This window comes from Acomys russatus, chromosome 12, assembly GCF_903995435.1.
Source record: "Acomys russatus chromosome 12, mAcoRus1.1, whole genome shotgun sequence".
Lineage (NCBI taxonomy): Eukaryota > Metazoa > Chordata > Mammalia > Rodentia > Muridae > Acomys > Acomys russatus.
The window spans coordinates 34,351,908-34,375,728 of record NC_067148.1 but is presented as its reverse complement, the minus strand read 5'-3'; the positions used below and the strand labels follow the sequence as shown (position 1 = coordinate 34,375,728).

Genomic DNA, 23,821 nt, shown 5'->3' with positions numbered 1-23,821 from the left:
GCAGGATTAAGAAAGCTAAAAATATAATTAAAACCATACCTCTTTCAGGTAGATAGTGGCCTTAAATAATAAATGAGGTTCAGGAATCAGTGAGCAACAAGGGTACAGGCTCCCCAGAAAATAACAGTGAAAATATGAGAGGAGGTCATTAGGAAACTTATAAAAATGGTCTTAAGATATTTAAATATATATATCATAAATAGTAAGTTTTCTGTGACCCACAAAGTTAAAGAAAGGTTAATTTAAAATTTAAATTTCTCCTTTACTATGTAAAATTATAATATGTGATGTAAGGCTAGAATGATTAGAGTTTTGTAGAAGAACTGAAACATTTTATTTGTGAGGTTCCTTATATGACATTTCAACTACACAGAAGGCAGCTAAAAATCACAAATGGCCTCTATATAACCAAGAGATTTCAATATGTGCATGCATGCAAGCTTACTCCCATGACTTTTAAGAGAGGCTTTCTCTTCCTATAAAATGTCTCTTACTACAATATAAGTGTTTATACTGTTTTGAATTTCTCATCTTAAGATTTTCATTTTTAAGCATGCAAGCTTGTGTGTGTGTGTGTGTATGTTTATGGAAAGAAGATCTCTTGGGAATGTGAGTTACAGGCATTCATGAGCCACTCAACATGGGTATTAGGATCATCAAATCGGGTCGCCATGATAGGGCAACAAGTACTGGTAACTGCCGAGCCATCTCTCCAGTACCTAATCCAGAGACAAGTTTCATGATAAGCAAAACTGAAGAAGACGGCAGTCATGAGAACAACAGAGTACTGATGTGACTACTGCACAAGAAAACTAAGGGTTTTGTTTTGTTTTGTTGTTTTGTTTTGTTTTTGGATACAGGCTTTCCTACATCCCAGACTCAAAACCTTCAATCTTCTGTCTCACTTCTTCAGTGCTACCATTACAAGTGTGGACCTCTACCTCCAGTTTATATCATACTGGAAGTGAGACCTAGAGCCTCATGCAGGCTATAACACTATAACAATTTAGGTATATTCCTAGCCTTCCCCAATTATCAGTCAGGCATAGTGATACATGCCTTTAATCCCAGAACTCAGGGAGGCAGAGGCAGTCAGATGCTGTGAGTTCAAGGCCAGCCTGGTATACAAATTGAGTTCAGGACAGCTAAGGCTATACAGAGAAACCCTGATTCAAAAACAAAAATAATGTCAATTATCTACAAGAAACTGCAGAGCATAATGGCATGTTTTGGATGCTGAGTCTACCAATGTCTACTGACCAATAAGTTGGTGTACAGGCTGGCTTTAATAGAGGGGGGGGGGTGGAACCTTTAACAGTAAGATATAGAGAGGTTCTTTAGCCATAAGAGGTATGACCTTAAGAAGGGCTCTTGAGAGCCCAGACTCTCTTTTCCTTTTTGCTTGCTCCCTGCTTCCTGATTTGTTTCACCAAATATCCTTGACATTGTGTGCTGTCTCATTGCCAGCCTCAAACTAATGAGTGTAACCAACTGACTGTGAACCTCTAAAACTGCCAGTCAAAACAGATGTATCCTAATTCCAAGCTCAGGTATTTTTTCTGACTATAAAATTACCAACACATATTTCATTCAACCAATGTTAATTCATGCTCATAATATGCCTCTTACTGATTCAGGTATTCAAAATAAAACAAAGCCTACAATTTAACAAGAGAAAACAAACTATTCTTTTGAAGCTAACTAAAAATCTAAAACATAAGGCAAATAATATGTAAAAACAGTAACAAAGCAAAATTGTTAGCTAATTTTCATAACCACCCTTGAAATAATTGAATGTTCCTATGCCTTTCCTTTTAGTAGTAGTGACTAAACGCCAAGCCTCACATATGCTATATAAGTGTGCTATAACTGGGCCACATCTCCAGCTCTGGCAATACTCCTGCCCCGACTTTGCAGGTGGCTAGGATGAAAGAAATGCATCACCATGCTTATTTTGACTATTCTCTTCCTGTGATACAGAAAAATATGCAAGATTATGCTGCTATCAGTTAGCTAAATTGGGATTAGCATAACTGTTTAATTCCAAGCTTTGTGTTGTTTTTGTAATAACGTGTGTGTGTGTGTGTGTGTGTGTGTGTATACCTTTTGTGGGTATGTGAACATATGAGCACAGGTACCTGTGGAATCTAGAAGACAGTATCAGAGTCCCTGGAGCTGGACTCACAACATGTACGCCATTTGGCATGGGTGCTGGGAACCAACTTTAGGTCTTTTGCAAGAGCAGTTTATGCTGTAAGCACTGAGGCATCTCTTTAGCCTGTTTGTTTTTTAAAACAGGGTCTTTCTGCATAACTCAGGCTTCCCATCAACTAGTAATCCCAAGTGCTGGGATTATAGGCATGAGCTACCATACCTACTTGGCTCCAAAATGATATTCTTACCAGTAAAATTTTTATTCAAACATTTTATCAGTGCTTAAAATTATGTATTTATCTGAATGATTATGATGACATCAACTAGATTATCACATGGACAGAGCCCAGATCCAGTTTTGTTCAAAAATATATACAAGTGCATAAATATATACCAGTGCCATATTATCATTCAAATATTAGATTATATGTAAAATAATTTTTATATAAGAATCTCAGGGAGCTGAAGAGATGGCTCAGAGGTTAAGAGCACTGGCTGCTCTTCCAAAGGTCCCTAGTTCAATTCCCATAACCACATGGTGGTTCACAACCATATATAATGAGATCTGATGCCCTATTCTGGCCTGAAGGCATACATGCAGTCAGAACACTGTATACATAATAAAAAATTTTAAATCTTAAAAAAAACAAAACCAAAACCAAATGCAAACCAGGATGCATATATGAATACATGAACACACACACAGTAGTATAGTCATGGCAAAAGGCATAATTGAGATAAGCAAAATGATACAGAAAATGTACTAGCCTGAAACCACAAGGCTCATTCATCGTTAATGACTCAGCTTGTAAACTGACTTTCATCAGGAGTCTTGTAAATGAGAATATCATAGTTGCCCTATACAACTAGCAAGCCTTACTTTCCAAGTGAAGCCACAATGATGCAAAGAATGACACTGGGTCAAAAATGAAGTAAAACCAGTGGAAAAACTATTTTCATGATAGAACCAGGGATACATAACAGCATAAACAAAACTGTGGAACTGTTTTAAAACAAGCTTTCAAATAACCAAATAGAAATCAAAGTTAAAGAAAAAAACTATTTAAAACTTGGTTTACATTCACTAAAGTCATTTAGTGAATGACTACTTAAAAAGATTTTCATTAGGATATGTATTTTTCTTTTTGCTCTATTAGAATATTAAAATAACTAACAGTGTGATTATTAATATAAAAATTAATGTAAAATTGTGGTGAATGTGGCAATATAATATATCCAACTATATCTAATTACAGTGAACTTGAGATCAAGAATAAAAATGTTCAAAACGGAAGTCAGAGTAATAAGGCAATACTTCCATAGCTAGTATTAGGTAGGATTTTTAGAAGCATTAAAAGTCCTAGAAATTATACTTTCTCGTGTAACTGTTTTATAATTACATTAATTCTACTAACTTATTTTTGTCTAAAACTGTACCCATGATCTACTGATTGTACTACTGTCATCCTTAATGCAGAAAAAAATGGCTGTGATAGGTATAGATCAACAAAATCAAGATAAAACAGGCCAAATTTAGAAGCCCAACTACTCAAGTAATACCCACCTCCTTGAAATGCCATTAGCCTGACACCTGTGACTGCACGACTTCGAGGAGAGGGGTGACGAAGTTGGAGATGAGTTGAGAGGGGCAATCAGACTGTTAATGATCTCAGTCAACTGTGCACTCTAGGAAGAGACAACATGTTAGGACAGGGAAGCATCATGAAGATCCTGAGTCACCATCCTGAGAACACCCATATGCTGCATTGTGTTTACTGACTTACATAAACTGAAGCATCCTTGCATCTCTAAAATTATGTTCCCAGTGGCCTACTTTCTCCAACAAGACCTCATGCACCTTATAACTTCTAACAAATAACACATCTATCAATGGGTTAATCTGTCCAGAAGCTAAACAATCTAATCCGCTCTCTAGGATTGGGTCTATGAGCTAGAGACTAATGCTGAAGACATGTGCCTTTGGGAGGACCATTTGGTCTCCACCCCTTGGTAATGCGTACCTAAACTTATGTCATACAGCAGGCAGTCTGCTCTTCGCTTACCTGTTTCTCTATATTTCGAAGAAGCAGTGTAGGGCTGCTTGGCGACATCTCAAAATCATGCTCTGGTAAAGGCTCTTCACTCCTTTGGGGAACCTGAGAATTCACTGAAGTGTTTAATGAAACTGCTTGGTTTGAAAATTGTATTTGTTTTTTCAAAATGTCTTTTGGAAGCTGACATTCTTCTAAGATCACTATCCCCTAGGAGGTAAAAAAAAAAAAAAAAAAAGTGATCACATCTGACTGTCCTCATAGTAAACACAGATGTAAAATTGAAAATATAGTTTATCTGTCATTAAAAAACAGCAACAACAACAACAAAAAAAACCTGCGTGATTGGGGATGGAGAGAGAGCTCAGCAGCTAAGAGTGTATACTGCTCTTTAAAGGAACTAAGTTTGGATCCTAGCACCTATGTCTGGCAGTCTGTAACCACCAGCAGTCTACAGCTCCAGCTCCAGGGGATCCAACATACTATTCTGGCACATGAGCACACACACACACATACACAGACATACAGATAGACACACACACACGGCAATCACACACAAAAAAAGCTAAGTACCATTATGCTTCCATTGTAAGCAGACATGGTTATTAATGCTATGAAGAAGGGAAGCTGGATAGTCACTGTTTAATGGGTAGAGCTCTTAGTTTTGAAAGAGGCCAGGTGGCAGTGGGACATGCCTTTAATCCCAGCACTGGGAAGACAAGAGGTAGGCAGATCTCTATGAGTTCAAAGCCAGCCTTGTCTACAAAGTAAGTTCTAGAACAGCCAGAACTACACAGAGAAACACTGTCTCAAGAAAGAGGAGGGAGGAGAGGAGAGGAGAGAGAGAGAGAGAGAGAGAGAGAGAGAGAGAGAGAGAGAGAGAGAGAGAGAGAGAGAGAGAAAGAGGGAGAGAGAGAATACATATTTAATAATACATTTTAATGTATATTATTTCTATTAACTGAACCTCGAAGTTTTTAATTGTTAAAATGTATGACCAAATGATTATAATATATATAAAGATATTTACAAAAGTAGCATCAATTTTAGGAAACATATGAAAATTTTAGCATAAACTAGCTACTTTCATGAAACTTAATAAAAATTGTTTATGGGAAGAAATTATACAGGTCCCACTTTTAACAACAACACACCAATGCTGACAATACCTTGGAGGCACGAATCTGCCTGTGGATGTCTGTGAGTTGCTGGATTTTGTATTCCAGCTCTGAAATCTGAGCTTGAAGCCAAGTCCACCGGCTGCCAATGCGTGCTCTGTCCACAAGCCACTTCCACTCAGTACTAGAGCTACTGTGGACAAACACAGTTAGTCAACTTTCAGAGTGCTTAGGAGTTCCTTGACTAGTTTCATAAAATGCAATTTCTTTTACAAAACATCTACATTACATCAAGGGAAACTGACAGATTGACATCTTATCAAAGACAATTAGATTCCTTACCTTTCTACCACATAAATACTTGGCTTCTGTCAATATTATGTACCCATCAGCAGGATAATCCCTCTGTAATTTAATATGCTATTAATGCTAAGGGATTATATGGGCATGAACCAGTAAAGAAAATAAAACAAGAATATTTCCAACACCTCCCTCCCTTCTTTTTCTTTCTCTTTCTCTCCCCCCTCCCTCCCGTCTCTCTCCATACCTTGGCTGGCCTAGAACCACCTCTATAGCATAGGCTCGTCTCAAACTCATAGAACTTTACCTGTCTGTCTCTGACTCCTAAATGCTGGACTGAAGGCATTTGCCACCATGACCTGACTTAGAGTTCAAATAATTATTTTAAATACATAGGTCTTCAGATGTTTATTAAGATAAGCATCTTGTTAAAACCCTAATGGATATGTGCCACAGTGCAGATAATACAATGAATGTATGAAGATCTCTGCTTTCATGTATGTTTTGAAATGAACATTGAAGCTCCTTAGCGCTTCTATTTTTGGGGAGAGTTCTCTTTGAATCTGTAGTTTTGGAGATTGCAAATGAATTATTTCATGAAAATATTGTAGCTGCATAAACTAGAAAATAAATGGAATTATATATTGTATGGTGGGAGGGGGAAGGAGGGAGGGAGGAGGGAGAGAGTGGAAAAGAGAGGGGGAGGAAGGAAAAATTAATAGATTTAGATTGCCAAGGAAAAAAATATCACCAAAAAACAAAAGTGTATCTCAGAACTAATAAGTATGTAATAGAAAAACATATGCATCTTTATTTTATTATCAAAACCATTGAATGTGCACCACAATAAGCCATAATGATGATTACATGTCAATACAGGTTCATCAGTGATGGTAACTGGTATAGATGTTGTGAAAGAATTTGTGGAGACAGAGAGTACACAGGAATTGATAGTTATTGTTTTTGCTGTGAACCCAGAACTACTCTAAAAGCTAAAGTTTAGAACATGTATAATGGAAATAAAACAAACAAAAAAGGCCAGGCATAGTGGCAGGTCCCTTTAATCCCAGCACTTAGGAGACAGAGGCAGGCTTATATATGTGAGTTCAGTGGCAGCCTGGTCTATACCGTGAGTTCCACAATACCCAGAACTACATAGTGCTACCCTGTCTTGACAACAACAATAATAATTTATAATGGAATATTCACATAAAGTCAGCCATAGCACATACTGAAATAAATTTCTGCCAAAAGGACAACTAAAGTATAACAGGATTTTATATCAATAGTTCTAAAAAGCCATTTCTAAAAGATTTTAATTGCCTACAGTATGAATTAAGATATCATATGCAGCAGGGTTTCTCTGGACATTATTATATTTTTAGTTTATATTCAAAATCATGATTTTCCATATTTTGTATATTTTTAAAATCCCATTTTATAAATATAAACAAAGTGAAAGAATACATATTTAAAATTCACTGTATATAGATAATATTTGTAGTACTGATTGCCAATCATGAAGTTTGGAGAGTAAAGCAAGAGCCATACCAAACACAACTTGCACAGGTAAGATTAACATGATTTAGGGTAGAATGGAAGCTGTTTAGAAAATAATAATAAAATGATTTTCCCAGTGTTGCTACAAAGGGAGTTCAGGACAGCCAAGGCTGTTACACAGAGAAACCCTGTCTCAAAAAAAAAAAAAAAAAACCAAAACAAACAAAAAACCTAGAACATTGATAGAAATTAAAAGAGCACTTAAATTCCTGCACTGTCTATTACTGAGACTTGAGAAAATTCTATGACATTTCTTAGAAGTCAGTTAAGTGTTGTGCTTGAGATCCTGTGACCATGGTAGAAAAGAAATCACTGCTCCAGCAAGGGCTGTGAGAGCTGCCTCACTGGCTCCTAGTGCGGCAGCCTCTGTGAACTGCAGCAGACACTGTAGAGACAAAAATCCCTAAAGAAGAGAGGGACCTGGAATGGATGCAGTGGATGAAATGGGTAAAATGACTGTGAGCAGTGCGATGTAGGGGATGCATTCGAACTCCCACAATAGTTCTTTGCCCTTATAAGAGACCATTAGGCTCAAGGCAGAGTTCAGCAGCAACCTCAGAGAAGCAAGCTGAGGAAAATGACTGCGGAAAAGGCTGGCCAAGGTTTAAGATAATGTCTATAAGCAGCCCTCTATCGTGGCTGAATGTTGTCATTGTGCCTGCCTGCGGATTGTTCTTTTAGTTCTGGAAAGAACATTCCTGATCCTAAGTGCAAAAGAAGCGCCTTTAAGTACATTTATACTGACTTTTGTCAGTTTTTACTTATTTGGAAATGCCATTTATCTTTGATTTAAAAAAATCACTTCACAGAATAGATAACTCATTACTATGTTTTCTTTTCAGCATTTCTACTTTATCATTCCATTGGTTTCTGAAATCATACCTTCCAATGAAAAGTAGCAATATTTTGGTAAACAATTCTAAATAGCCATCCTCTTGCTAAGTTGAAAAAATAGGTTTCTATTTTGGATACTGAAAGTTCACTGGTCATTTTATCTTTAATTTCTCATATTTTATGTCTTCTGTAAGCATGTTCACAACAGATACTTTACTCTTATCTCTGTCATCTCAAGGTCTGTGCCTATGGGCAATTATTCTTCTTTGTGTATCCGTGCATATACATATACCTAGTAATTGGCCATACAAACACACAAACATAGAAACAGAAGGTTGCTGAGTATGGTCCTTCTCTAGAAAATAATTTTATTTTGGTAGGTTATTAAATTACTTGCTTATTTACATGCATCGACTTTATCTTTGTTTCAAGCTTTGTTCAAGCCAAGTATATAGCAAACAACACTAGGACAACTCCTTAAATTGGTGAGTTGGATGGTCTGAAGAAATAGCAAGTTAAACATGCTTAATTATTAAAAAATAAAAAATCTTTAATTAATTTGTTAAAAAGCATAATTACCAGCAAAGGAGGAAACTTGGCTTTGGTATTTTCATACATAGCATATAATATTGTAAAAAACCGAAACATTGAGAATTCTGTTAACAAAAGCTAACATAAACTAACAGTTGGAGTGTCCAGAGTTAATAACATGGTGCAACATCCAGTAATGGTAGACTATAAAGTCATATAGTCACAGAAGACATGAGAATACATTCCCAGACAGCAAAGTGAGATGCTATAGAAAACAAACAAAAAGACTGTCACCTCACAAAGCAAACTTGTGGTTTCTCCTAGACCTTACTCCACTGCTATAGAAAGTCTTAGTATTGTAAATACAAGAGACTATTTTGCATATCCACATATTTCTTTTTCACCAATGACAATTTTATAAGTGTATGATGCTGGATACACGTGTGAAAGCCAGAAGTGGACAGCAAGTGTCTTCTTAAAGTGTTCTCCTTATTTTGGGAGCTTGAAGTTCACCAATTAACTACACTCACTGCCCAGCTATCCCTGGAGCTCCCCTCATCTCTCAGCACTGGTATAGCAGGCATGCACAGCTACACCCAGCTTTCACATGTGTGCTGGGATCAAACTCAGGTCTCCATGCTTCCATAGCAGGTACTTCACCCACTGGCCTCTACCCAGCCCTCCTATGAATTTTACTGTAGCTTTCTTGTCCTTCAGAATCCTCTAACAGAAGGTCAAGAGGGATACAGAGTACATATGCTAATCTGTAGCTCATCACATTATGAACATAACAGAGGAATGCTCCAGTCTGATTCTAGCTTCTTATATTTTATATGAGAAAGGAGTCTACAGCTATACGGATGGCCAAAGATAACCAAACAGACTGTGTATACACACTCTCTCTCCCAGTATCTAGTCATTTGTCTTTCTATGTGGTGGTTTTTGACAGAGAGAGTCATATAATATACTTCAGGCTAGTATCAGACTCACTTCATAACCCAGATTACTCACAGGTTCATAATCCCCCTGCCTCAGTGTCTGGAATGCTGAGACTATAAGTACTTGCTAACTACAGAACTCAGCCCTGAGCAGAACAGCTGGAGCCTTCATTTCCCAGTCTGAGATGCTGCTAAGTATCAAAGTCCGTCTATAGGAGGTAAGCCAAAATAATTCTGCTGGAGCTTGCCTTTTAATGTAATTGAGTAGCTCCTTAAAAAACAGTTGGCTGTGGAAATGAGAGGAAGTGCTAGTGAGTCAGTGCAGGCAACTGTATGATCGTAGGGAGGTAACAAAGCTAACAGGTCCTAGCATGCCAAGTGAGAAGGGAAAAATAAAAGGTCTGCGCATATGTGGTATGTGGAGGTTCTCCTACTGTGACAGCTTAGCATGTCTTTTTTTTTTTTTTTTTAAGATTTATTTAATTTTGTGTATTTGCATGTACACCTGCAGGCCAGAAGAGAGCATCAGATCACATTATAGATGGTTGTTAGCCACCATGTGTTTGCTGGGAATTAAACTCAGGACCTCTGGAAGAGCAGACAGTGCTCTTAACCACTGAGCCATCTCTCCAGCCCCCGCTTAGCATTTATCTTAATAAATCTCTCCTTCAAAAATACTTTCCACCATTAGGATAAGTTAGTAAGTTCTTAAGTGTTCACTGTCAGCCACACATGTTGGCTCATGCCCCAATCCCAGGACTTAGTGATTTGTAGGCAGAAGAATAGTTGATTTAAGGCCAGCATAGGCTACATGGCAAGATTTTGCTCCTATAACCACAAAAATAAACTAAAAAGGAGGGTGAAAATGAACTTTAGGAATTCTGGCTTAATGACAAACAAAATTAAGGAGTGAAGGTATTATAAAAGGTTTTCAAATATAAATGAAAGAATGGCACAATATGAACTATTATTTATATTTGGCTAGATCCCTGGCAAAACTGTGTAAACTGCCTAAACTCAGCCTCTAGTATAACTTTAAAAGTATTCGCATATCAAATAGACAGAGTAGCTCTATTCTATTCTCCTCCCTCTCTCAAGTCCTATCAATCAAAGGAAGAGGGGAAAATGTGGTATATATTTATGTACACTATTGCTACTACTCTTTTTCTCTTGAATTGAACATGTTTGAGACTTCGTAGCCTGTTAAGTACTCTGAACTGTCCTTACACAATTCTTGTGTAATGTAGAACATTGACAACTATGGACATAGGGAAAGGCATAAAGAGTTTTAAAAACAGATTGAAGCATACTGGCAAAGGGAAATCTGTAATTCAGTAAACATCTTGTATATATACATTCATGTATACATATTTTTTTTTTTTGAGACAGGGTATCTCTGTATAGTCTTGGCTGTCCTGGACTCGCTTTGTAGACCAAGCTGGCCTAGAACTCACAGCAATCTGCCTGCCTCCACCTCCCAAGTGTTGGAATTAAAGGCATGCACCACTACACCCGGCTTACATATTTCTTTTGTTCAAGAAAATAGACAATTATGTAGACTGAACACTACTCAAAGGGAAAGTGTAGTTAAAATCCAACAAAAAGTTCTGAACTTCAAAAAACAGCTCAGAGGAAACCTATCTTTTGCTAAGACACTACATATGTAGACTTACTGGTAGTTCTTCCAAACACAATAGCTCTGTGAAGAGGATAAAAGATTATCTAAACTACCTCAGCAACACCAAAAATAAAACAGTCAGAAGCCAAAAGGCAAGTCCAATGTAATCAAAAGTAAGCAGAGGCATTCTGTAATGCCTCCATACATTATACATTCCCGAATAACCTTATATTCTGCAAAATAGCTGGCCTTACACTGAAAATACAGTGACAGGCCACAACAACCCATGAACTTTATATTTGATGCTTAATTATAACTGTTTTCACTGATGTTTGTGCCTAAAATTAACCAGGTCATCCTTTAAAGGTTTATAGCACGCTTATTTCCTTTGTTACTAATCCTTGACGATACTCAATTCTAAATGAGACTAGCTTAATAATATTTAAAATATCATCAAGAGATAGACTTCATTATTCAATTTATTTTGTAGCAATTAAAATAGCAGAGAATATTCAACTGAATCTGCAGCCTGAGATCTTTTAATGTTGCAGGAACATAGGGCAAATTTTGAAGCCAACAAACTGAACTAAAGGAGGGTATTTCTACAGATTTTTCAATGTTTTATGCTGTTAGGTCTTTTCTTTAGTTATGACAAAGCTTGACCTGAATATTTTAAAACATTAACAATGATTGAAGTGTTAGAAAATAGTTCAAATTAAACTTCACATTATAGTCACATCACTCCACTATATAACAATGTGCATAAAAGTCACACTTTAAAATGTAAGAAAACTACATGGTTTTTTAAAATAATAAATGTTAATATTTTAAACATTCTTTAAAGAATTTTACATGCACAAATTAAACTACTACATTCCCTCAATGCTACGACATCAATTTAAAGATACACCTTAAATAAAATAACAAAAACATAGTTTGGAGAAATAAGTTAATTTTACTCATGAATTATAACATACAAACCAATTTTAGAGACACTAATGCGGAGCCAGGAATGGTGGCACATGCCTTAATCCAGCACTCAGGAGGCAAAGAAAGTATCCAGTGATCTCTGGGAGTTTTTCAACACCAGCCTGTTCTGCATGACTAGTTCCAGGCCAGTCAAAGCCACAAAGTGAGACCTTGTCTCACACACACACCAACAAAACTACTGACTGTTGCTATCAAATGCATATTTGGAAAAATATTACATTGAAAGTACATATACATTTTCATCAGCTCAATTTTCAAAGAATGAAATTTAATTTTTAAAAAAGTTTCAATGGCATCACTTTTATTAAAAGACCATTTATCAAAAAAAAAAAGATCACTCATTAAAATATCTGCAGGGCTTGGATATTTTCTAAGACAACCTAAAACCATGATGGATTTTTTTAAATGATATTTAGGAATGAACGAAGGAACGAAGAAGGGTGGAAATTTTAGTCTGGGTGGTGGTGGTGGCACTGGTGGTGGTAGTGCATGCCTTTAGTCCCAAGGCAGATCTCTGTGACTTTTGAGATAATCCCTTCCTGTATGTATGCTCTTAGCATCTTTCTCCAATATGAACTGAATATAAATGTGTTAATAAACACATTCTAGGCTCTCAATCCCTTCCTTTCGATATAATACCTATTTTTATTGATAGCATCATGTTGTTTGGACAACTTTAATATATTTTGAAATCAAATAGATACTTAGACCAACTCCTCCTTAGTTTCGAGAAAACTTCAGGATTACAGGTGTCTGCCATGATGCCTATAAATAATGTGGAGTATTTCCATTTATTTGTGTTTACTTTGATATTTTTGTCAATGTTTTATAGCTTTTAGTATATATGTGTGTGTGTGTGTGTGTGTGTGTGTGTGTGTGTGTGTGTGTTTCACTGCCTCTATTGAAGTCAATCCTAAATTCTACTTGTTTTCATGCCACTTTAAAAGGAATTTTTTATTGTATTTTGTATCTAACAAGTTTACTAATTCTGTATTTCTAACAATTTTCAGAATACCTGTTTTCCCATAAGATCATAACACTTTACGTTAGCGTATTTAACGTTTTCTTTTTCCATTTGTATGTTCTTTCCCCTGATCTGGCTGGGAATTCCAGTATCGACTGGGAACAGGCAGGGCTCTACAAATTTAATGCCCATGTCTCCTCCGACGTCCTGTGTTGAAGCCTAATAGCAATATTGTGATCTTAAGAGGTAGTCACTGGGAAGTGCCTGGTTCTGCTTTTATCACAGGATTGGTGTCCTCACAAGAGAGGCCAGTGGACTTGTTCACTTCAGCTCCAAGTAAGAACCTAGACAGGAGACAAGTGTCATGTATGGAGACATTTCCAATAATTGAATCTACAAGTTCTTTGACCTGAAGACTCTCTACCCTCCAGAACTACAGGTAATGTCTCTGTGATTCATAAATTTCCTGATCTAAGATGTTTCCTTGTACCAACCTGAATATATATATATATATATATATCTCCTTGGCTTGTTCTTTATCTTAAGGGAAGTCTTTCAATTTGATAATACTAAGATATGGTGTGACTCTTATAAGATATGTTCCTTTTATACTAAAGTTATTGGTAACTTTAATCAAGAAAGGATGTTGAATTCTTTGACATAAATTCTTGTTAAAATGATGTAACCATTGAGTTGCATGTTAAATCATCTTTGCATCCAAGGAACAAATTCCACTAGATAAAGTTCATGCTTATTTAATTGATGAATTAAATCCTTTAACTGAATTATTTTTGTAAAGGACTTTGAGTTTATATTCACTATGGATACTGGCCTATTTTCTTTTCTTTCCACCTTCTTGTCTGGTTTTGTTAGTAGGGTAGGGCTAGCTTCATAAAGTGAACTAGGAAGCAGGCCGCCCTTGAGGGTTGTTATTAGTTCTTTGTATGTTTGAGAACCCAACAGTGAGGCTAGGTCCATTTGATAACAGACATCTGTTGCCATCTCCTTACTCAGCATTGGCAGGTTCGATTTTTTTCATTATTTTTATTGCTAGTATCATGCTACTTGGACAACTTTAATATCTTGGGTTATGTGTATGTATTATGAATTTTTTTGTATTATGAATTTATTTATTTTAGGTTATATAGTGTGTTGGAGTACAAATATTCCTAACAGAACACTGTAATCCTTTCTTTATATCTGTTCAATCACCTCTTTCCCTTTATTCCTGATTTTAAGTCTTTTATTCTTAGTCTGATTGAAGATTTATAAATTTAGTTTACCTTTGCAAAAATTAGTTTCATTCATATTTTCAGTTGTTTTTTTGTTTTGTTTTGTTTTGTCTTGTTTTGTTTTGTTTGGTCTCTATTGCATCTGTTTCTGTGCTGGTATTTCTTTCTTTGCACTAATAGCTTTAGTCTTTCCTGACTTTCCTTATATCTTAACAATATTTCATGTAGTTCTTTTTATAATATGGGCAATTCTATAAGCTTCCTTATTAATAATAGCATTAGCTATATTTCTTACGTTCTGGTATTTTGTTTTCTACTTTTTGTTTGTTTTTGTTTTTTGAGACAGGGTTTCTCTTGTAGTCTTGGCTGTCCTTAACTCGCTTTGTAGACCAGGCTGGCCTCTGTTTTCTACTTTTAACTTTTCTAAAGACATTTCACATTTTCTCTTTAAATTTTAATTTGTTGATCTGTTGGATTTTCTGGGGGAAAATGTTTAATTTATATTTATTATTTTTCTGAAACGTTTTACTCATTTCCAGTTTCATTCTATTTTAAATGTAAAAGATTGCTGATGCACATTTTTTGTTTACTTTTCATTGTTCCCCTGTGCTGTAAGAGCATGACTTCAGGCACATACACGCCATGTGAGGGAGCGGAGGCCCAAGTGACTGCAAAAAGCAAGAATCAGCTCTTCTCCACTGGGAGTTCCAGCCTGAACTCAAGCCGTGACACTTGCATGGCAATCATTCCCCCCGTAAGCCATCTCACTGGCCCTACAGATAGGACTTCAGTCTTAGGTTTCTTCATATTTATGTTGTGTCCTATCTATAATGTGTCCTAGGGAATGTCCCATGAGTGCTTAAAAAGAATGTACATGCTTCTGCTACTGCTGGACAGAGTTCAACGCTAGGTCCATTTGATCTCAAGTGTAGCCCAAATCCAGGGCTGGTTTTCAGATGGTCTACTGAATGATTTACCTGTTGCTGAATGTGACTTATCAAAATCTATTGTTACTGAATTGGTATGTTTTGACAGATATACTCAAATCGGCTTCATCAGTACAGGAATAGGAGTGCACACCAGCAAGCCCAGCACTTGGAAATAAAGGCAGGAGGGTACCAAATTTGAAGCCAGCCTGGGCTATACACCAAGTTCCACACCAGCTTGGGCTACAGAGGCAGATCCAGTCTCATCTTTTTTTCCTTCTACACTAGTTACCACAATGTTGGGTATGTGTATTACTTATATTATCTTTCTTGATAAACTATTTACAAACATATAATAACCTATTTTGTTTTACAATGTTCATTTATCTGTTGATTTTTGTTTTGTTTTTTTTTCTACTATGAGTATAGCTAACCCTGTTCTCTAACTTCTTCCTTCCTTTCTTTCTTTCTTTTTTTTTTTTTTTTTTTTTTTTTTTTTTTTTTTTTTTTTTTTTGGTTTTTCGAGACAGGGTTTCTCTGTGTAGCCTTGGCTGTCCTGGACTTACTTTGTAGACCAGACTGGACTTGAACTCATAGTGATCCGCCTGCCTCTGCCTCCTGAGTGCTGGGATTAAAGGCGAGCACCACCACCACCCAGCTCCTCTAGTTTCTATATGCACGGAATATCTTTTTTCTTTTAACTCCCTGTACTTTATGTTTTCTTTTAAAGTTGAAATATCTTACTGGACAGCATAAAGTTAGGACTTTGTTTTTCCCCAATCCATTCACCAATTCTTAAGAATTTTATCTTTTACATTCGAGATACTGAATTAGCTATGAATAGGTGCAGACTCTGTAGTGTCACTTTTATTATTGGTATTTTAAAATGTCATCTTTTTGTCCCTTTCTTCATGATCTAGTGCCTTTCTGCTGTGCTCTGATACCTTGCACTTTTCTGTAGCTAATATTAAGTTTTGCATGTAATAACCATGAGACATAAAAACAATTCAGCTACGAGTCTATTTTAAGCTGGCAGCAAATATACCAGTTGTTACTACTGGTTGCTATAATGAAGTAGCTGACACTTGGTAGGTACCCTGTGAAGAAAAGAGGTCTACTAAGCTGATCTGATAGCGTGACAAAAGTCCAAGACTGGAAACCCAGTCAGTGCAAGCCCTTCTGTTTGGCTTCTGGTGAAGAATTCCTGGCTATCTTTTATTATGCCAAATGGCATCGTTATGGGAATGATGAAGTTAGGTATGATATGGTGACACCATGTGAGGGGCTACTTTTACTATTTTACAGCAACCTTAATAAAAACTACCTTAAGACATGATCATCACAGTGACCTCCTAGCTCCCTTCAAAGCTCACACATTCTCTCCCCATTGCCATACTAGGAACACGCATATTCTTTGGGAGAACATACTAAATTATATCTAACCCATAGAAATGGCCTCAATTGCATACAAAAACTCTATGCTTTTACTCCTCTCCCATTTCATGACTTGCTATCAATCACAATTATACTTTTACATTCTGTAACCACTATAACCCGGTATCACTATTATTTGAAGTTGCCTTTTAGCCTTCACAGTAAAGCTTTGTTATTTTTGCATCATTATTACAATGCATTTGAATAAATCTGTCTTCTGACTTGATTACTTACCTTATCACCGACCTTATTTTCATGTTTGGTTGTTACCAATTAACTTTTCTTTCATCTTGAAAACTCCTTTTGTGTTTTTTGTTTTTGTTTTTAACATAAAACAGGTCTTCTGGTCATAAGCTCCTCAACTTATTCTGCCTTCGTTTTTGATGGATAGTTTTGCTGGATAAAGTATTCTTGGCTGGACGTTTCTTTTTCTTTGAGCACTTTGTCATTTCATACTTTCCTGGACTTGGAAAGCCTTTTGGAAATCTGGTGACATCTTCCTGGGAGTTCTCTTCTGTGAGCGGATCTTTTGCCACATTCAAGAGCCTGCCGATAATTTTTTTTAAATATGTATTTTTCATTTATGTGGTATGTGTTCAGTGTGGGTATTCACATACCACAGGACAAGTGTGGTGGTCACAGCACTAATTGCTGGGCTCAGTTCTCTTTCTTCCATGTGGGCTCCAGGAATCAGTCGGGTCCTTCTTACCTGCCAGTGGCTCTGAATTTATGTCTTGCTGTAGTACTTTTACAACTGGCAACTCCTGACCCTCCTGTACATTGATATTACAGTTTCTAAGATAAAATTAGTTTTCAGTCATCATTTCCTTAAAGTATTTTCCCACCCCTTCTTTAATTATGTAGTCTGTAGTCTTTAAATGTTAGCTCCACAGAGAAGCCCTGTAAGTCCTCTAGGCTTTCTTCTTTAAAGTTCTTTCTCTAACTGGATTTTACCAAATAACCTTTCATTTCACAGATTTGACCAAATCGGCCTGATGCCCTCTGCTGCACTTTTCATTCCTTTCACTGTATTTCTCAGTTCCGACATTGTTTGGTTTTTTAGTTCAGTCTCGCTCCTATACGTAAGTATTGTTCTCTTGATTTTATTGTCCATGTTCTCTCATAGTTTGCTGTGCTTCCCTAAAACAGGTATTTTGAATTCTTTTCCAGGTTAAGTAATTCACAGAACTTCTTATTTATTGAGGTTAGTTACTGGAAAAGTATTGTGCATCTTTGATCGTATACTATTTCTGGGATTTTTTTCTTCATGCTTGTTGTTTTGCATAATATATGCAAAGTTTGGTGAACTTGTTCTTTTACTCTTCATGAACTGATACCAGTGGGGCAACAATGCTTGTCAGCAAGCAACATGGTTCACTGGTGCAGAGCAGAGATGTTCAGATGTGTTACCTGAGACCAGGGTGGCAAAGACTAGATAGGTTCTCAACATCTTAGGTTGGTGTCCACTGAAGTAGCAAGGGTTGTTGTAGTCTTTAGTAGGAAGGCTGACGGGGTCCTTATGGTCTCTCTCCCTGATGGGGTCTTTACGGTCTCTTTCTCCCTTGGGAAGTCGGTTGAGCTCTCTCTTGAAGTTGGATCTGGCTTGCAGATGTGCTTTCAGTAATGGTGTCAGTGACTTGTGAAGCATGGCATCTATAAAATAGCCACAGATCTGAGGCAGGAGTGTGGCCATGTGTTGGAGTGACTATTTTTAAGTGAAATATGGATAGTAACAACTTCCTATGGCTATTGGCAGAACTAAATTAAATATCACATATAATTAACTTGCAAAATGACAGCCTAAAAAAAGTATGCTTAATAACTACCCTAGTTCCCACATTCAAGCAAATTTCAGTTATAGTGACATCAGAATACCAAAAGACAGAAGTGCTCACTTTGCTTCACAGTTTACTCACTATAAAAATAATATACTAGTCCTATATTAGTTAATAAAACCAACTTTGTTTCTAATTCTATAATGATTATCCAATTAAAAATGGCGGACTGTGTCTTCCCATGATGTCACAGTTATATTCAGGGATGTATATCAGTTAAGCAACATCCACAGATCCCAAGAAATTTGGTGTTCATGTGACTGTTTAAATTAAATTCAAGCCAAATTAAATTGAAAACTTAGTCCTTCTTAGCAGGCCATCAGGTACTGCAGATGAAATAAGATGTTTTCTATGTACTTTGTAATATTGACAGGTTGAATGGATTATATACTGAAATACTATTATATTCTCTCTTGTCAAAAACAAAAACCAAACAAAACCCTAGCAGATCCAAAGGCATGGTTGCAATCACTGTAGTTAGGAAGCATACACATGAGTACAGAGAGTTCAAGGCCACCGTTGACTACATAATGAGTTCAAGTCAGGCCTGCGCTACCTGGGCTTGATCTCACTCTACCCTCTGTGAAGTAGCAATGCCGCTTACCATATGCTCACAAATTCACAGAGCCAATCAAGGTATTCCATGTAATCTATTAAAGGTTTGGGCTTTAATTGCATTCAAGGATAGAAAAAATGCTTATTTATACATAATTAATATTGCTATTTCTATCTGTAAATTTTCCACAGACAGCAAAGTTACTTACTTTTAAATAATATGTGCAAGTGCACGCCTTTAATCCCAACACTAGGGAGGCAGAGGCAGAAGGATCGCTGTGAGTTCAAGGCCAGCCTGGTCTACAAAGCGAGTCCAGGACAGGCAAGGCTAACACAAAGAAACCCTGCCTTGAAAAACAAAACAAACAAAAAATAGTATGTGTAGTATTCCACATCCATAGATACTGTACCATCTGCAGCTCCAACCAATCAAATTAAACAGCTGATACCTCTTGGCCTTCAGCCCCCAGTGCTCGTCAGTGGAGTTGCTTTGCTGGAAGCTTTATCCTGGTTGCCTTTTCTCAGTCAGTGGAGTTAGGCTTGTGTGGAGTGTTTTTGGCCAGAATCTCATCAGGTCTCAGAGAGGTCACCTCTCTCTCTCTCTCATAGTCATCTACCCTAGTTGCATGATCTTCTGGCGGTCCTCGGGTACTGGGGTTGCAGGGCTTCTTGGATCACTGTCTTACCTGGGACTCACCCAGGCAGGCCTCTCCCCACAGCACACCCTGCTTTCTATGTTGGGGATCCCTGTTCTGCTGCTAGCCAGCTATTCCTTGTTGTTCGCATCTCCTGGACCCCAGAACCCTGGAGGGGAAGATGAAGCAGAGACTGCTGCCCGGTGGCCTCTCGGAGACACTGAGAGGCCAGAGTCAAAGCCAGGTTGCATCTGGGACCTCTCTCTCCAGGAAAGGTAGACAGTATTCAGAGGCCTCTTGCAATACCTCATCCCCCTGGAACTGGTCTACTTTATCAACCAGGACTTTCTGAGCTCCTGTTTTTCCGGAACACATCGTTAAGTCATCGTCAGGAGTACTGACAGTACCAGATGCAATGCCAGGCTGGTGTGTTCGCCTCAGTCTCTTCTCTCCAATGTTGCCGAATGTGTTTCACCTGCTGTGGTGCCTCAACCTGGCCTTGCTGCTGGCAGATGTATGTTTGAGCTTTCTGCCCAGCATCTACCTCAGCTTCATCACCGTTCTGTATGGACGGGTTCTGGGTGGAGCTGCCTATGTAATCCCTCCACAACATTGCTCTAGAGACCAGTGACAGTCACCAAGTTTGCCTGAATCTCTGACACCTTGGGAATCTCCATGTCAGGGGTCCTGGCTTTGTCTCTGCATGATGCCCCTGCCATCTCCCTTGACATGAGTTTCTCAGCACATGCTGACCCTCAGACACATGAGCAGATCTCACATCTGCGAGCTCTGCCTGCTGCAGGCCTTCCCTGCCAGGCTAGGGAGTGGGAAGAGCTACAGTCCAGCCCCGCTTTGACAAGGACCCCTCATTGCTTCCCACTCCTGAGCTGGTCTTGGGGAGTTTCATCCAAGCATTATGCCCTTCTAATAAATGCTTATTTTATCAGTTGAAAAAAAAAAAACAGAAACAAAGCAAAACCCAACCAAGACCTCAAAAGCTATATGAAGCCTATTATACACTAAACATACAGAAAATTTCTATCATCTCTGAAACTGTTTACATATGGAACATGTAGGTTTTTTCTTGTTGTTACTCCCTACACAATACAGTATAACAATTATTTACATGGTACTTACATTGTTTAAAGTAGTATAATTAATCCAGATTAGGTCTACAGTATACAAGAAAATGTCATAGGTATATATACTATGCCATTTTGTATAATAGAATAAAACAAGCCCTGTAAATTGGAGTAGTTACAGAAGAGGCTAACACCTGGTATATCTGACTCATGCATATGGCTTAAGAAATAAAACATTTTAAGGTCCCATCATCTCAGATTTCAAGTCCTATTACAGAACTATTGTAATAAAACAGCATGGAACTGGCATAAAACAGACATGCTGAGCCAGATGGGTAATGCACGCCTTTAATCCCAGCACTCAGGAGGCAGACCTCTGTGCATTGGAAGGCACCCTGCTCTACATAGTGAACTTCAGGCCAGCCATAGCCACATACTGAGACCCTGTCTCAGAACACACACACACACACACACACACACACACACACACACACACACACACACACAGAGCCAGACTTAATTCATATACATTGACACCTGATTTTTTTTTTAAAGCCAAAAATATCCACTGAATAAAAGGCAGCATCTTCAAGAAATGGTGCTGGTCAAACTCAGTAACTACATTTAGAAGAATGAAAATGGATCCATATCCATCACCCCGCACAAAACTCATCTCTAAATGGGCCTAAGACCTCAACATAAGACCAGGTACTCGAGGCTTGACAGAAGAGGAAGTAGGGAATAGGCTTGAACCCTGGCACAGAATAGTATTTTCTGAACAGGACGCCAATAGCACAGTCTTAACAACAACAATGGAACACCTCATGGAACTAAAAGTTCTGTACAGAGCAAAGGACACCATCATTCAAGCAAACTGGCAGCCTACAGGAGGAAATATCTTTAATCAATTATGTATTTGCTAAATGACTAGTTTCAATAATATATAGTAAACAGAAAAACTGAAACAGCTCAGTTTTTATGAACATAATAAAAAAAGCTGGGATATAGAACGAAACGGAGTTCTCTCTCACAAGAGGAAACACAAATGACTGAGAAACATTTTTAAAGTATTCAACATCCTTAGCCATCAGGGAAATGCAAATTAAATTACTTTGAGATTTCACCTTACCCTAGTCAGAATGGCCATGATCAATATAAATGTCATCACATGCTAGTAAGAATGCAGGGAAGAGAGAACATTTATTCCTTGCTCATAGAGGTGCAAATTGATACAGCCACTTTGCAAATCAGTGTGGTGGATCCTCAAGAAGCTAGGAATAAATCTACCACAAGATCCAGCCACACCACTCTTGGGAACTTACCCATACATGTTCATTGCTTTTCTATTCATAATAGCCAGAATCTGAAAATAGCCTCCATGTCCATCAAATGATGATTGTAATGAAAATGTGGTGCATTTATACAATGGGATATTACTCAGTTTTTAAGAAAAAATATAAAATTTTCAGACAAATGGATATACCTAACAACCACCCTGAGTTAACCCAAGCCAAAAAGACAGATAGTCCATGTTTCTTCTTATATGTGGACGTTAGCTTTAGGTTTTAGACATGTGTGTTTCAATATGAATAACCACAGAGGTTAAGTAGCTAGGTACGAGAAGGAGATCTTCCAACTAAGGAAAAATAGAGTATAGTGTTATGAAGGGATAAAGGGAAACTGAATAGGATTAAATTGAGAGGAAGAGGAAAGGGCAGAGTAAAGGCAGGAATGTGGAGAGACAACACTAAAGGCCTTTTGAAAAGCCGTATAGAAACCTACTGTAGCAGCTTCCTAGCATACATATATGAAAGCAATTTAAATGGAGTCAACATATAATGGGAGAGAATGTCACAACTAGACATATCACCAAATAAAACCTCCAGTGCCAGGCGTGGATTACATCCTTTAACTCACTGGCCAAAGGGGCCCCAAAATTTCCCCCCAAATCTCCCCTCCCCAATGAAACATTACAGGCCATTGCTGAAGCTATCGGCTACTCTCCATACCCTGATGGTAAGGCATTACTGCTAAAGACACACGTTCTTTATATCATCAAACGGGGAGAAGTCAGGCTGGTGTACAATTAGAAGCTGCAGCCCTTCATGGTGCTAGGATGTACTTTGCAGACTACTGGAGAACAAAAGTAACAATCAATTTCACCAGGCTACAAGCCTTGCTACATATGACAAACCTCAAAGATAGACTGGTACAATAGTGGCTTAAATGTTATGCAAGTAACCATCAACTATTTTATTGCATTTAAGGCCCATTCTATGACATGGAACCCATACATGACATTGCTAAAGTGGCCAAGAACCTGAGACTAGATTGTTGATAGGTCTAGGAGAAAACCTACTGTATCTGTTAAAGGAACATAGCAGTAAAATGACTAATGACACACTGCTGTCCCCACAGAACACAGCATCACTCAGCCCTCCTTCTTCTTGCAGTTGGGAGTTAACCACAAGTAGATCCCCAATTGAACAATATGCAAACAATGAGAGACTACGTGGGATGTCTTTATCAGAGCCCTCCCCTTAAGGCTCAAAGATTTATGTGGAAGAGGAGGCAGAAAGATTGTGGTGAATAACTCTAAAGAAACAGTGTCTTCCAGACGCAACTCACAGAGACTGATAGCACACACAAAACTACACAGATCCAAGCCAAACAAAGTCCCAGCACTGGGAAGGGCAAGTAGACACAAAGTTTCACCCTACCTAAGGAGGTATTTGCAATTGATTGATAGCTGCTGGGAGACAGAAAATCATTTTCTCCAATGGATTGTTACTGGGTCTATCAACTACACTCCCAGGGAAGGCCCCATGCCCAGTAGTTGTTGGCCAACACAAAGTGGATTCCATAGTGGGGTGTGTGTGTGCCTCTGTGTGTGTGTGTGTGTGTGTGTGTGTGTGTGTGTGCATGCTTTTTATGTTGTTTTGATCATTTTTGTCTCATTTTCTTTTTCAGTTTGTTTTTTTGTTGTTGTTGTTGTTTTCATTTTGTTGTGTCTTCTATTTATTTTTTGAGAGAGAGAAAGAACATGAAGTTGGGTGATTAGAAG

General features: G+C 37.7%; 1 protein-coding gene, 1 long non-coding RNA gene and 1 pseudogene across 2 annotated transcripts in view; 2 read left to right on the top strand and 1 right to left on the bottom strand.

The window, feature by feature from the left end:
* Positions 1–15,531, top strand: part of LOC127196459 (uncharacterized) — a 54,051-nt gene extending 38,520 nt beyond the window's left edge. The window contains exons 2-3 of the long non-coding RNA XR_007831483.1: positions 13,344–13,497; positions 15,326–15,531. This is a non-coding gene — a long non-coding RNA (uncharacterized LOC127196459). The remainder of the gene's footprint in view (positions 1–13,343; positions 13,498–15,325) is intronic.
* Positions 1–23,821, bottom strand: part of Kansl1l (KAT8 regulatory NSL complex subunit 1 like) — an 88,482-nt gene that overhangs the window by 44,684 nt on the left and 19,977 nt on the right. The window contains exons 3-5 of the mRNA XM_051154161.1: positions 5,375–5,516; positions 4,218–4,415; positions 3,719–3,840 (exon numbers count right to left, since the gene is read on the bottom strand). Of these exons, the coding sequence (XP_051010118.1) occupies positions 3,719–3,840; positions 4,218–4,415; positions 5,375–5,516 (462 nt within the window). The remainder of the gene's footprint in view (positions 1–3,718; positions 3,841–4,217; positions 4,416–5,374; positions 5,517–23,821) is intronic.
* On the top strand, positions 17,646–20,626 carry LOC127196651 (battenin-like; annotated as a pseudogene).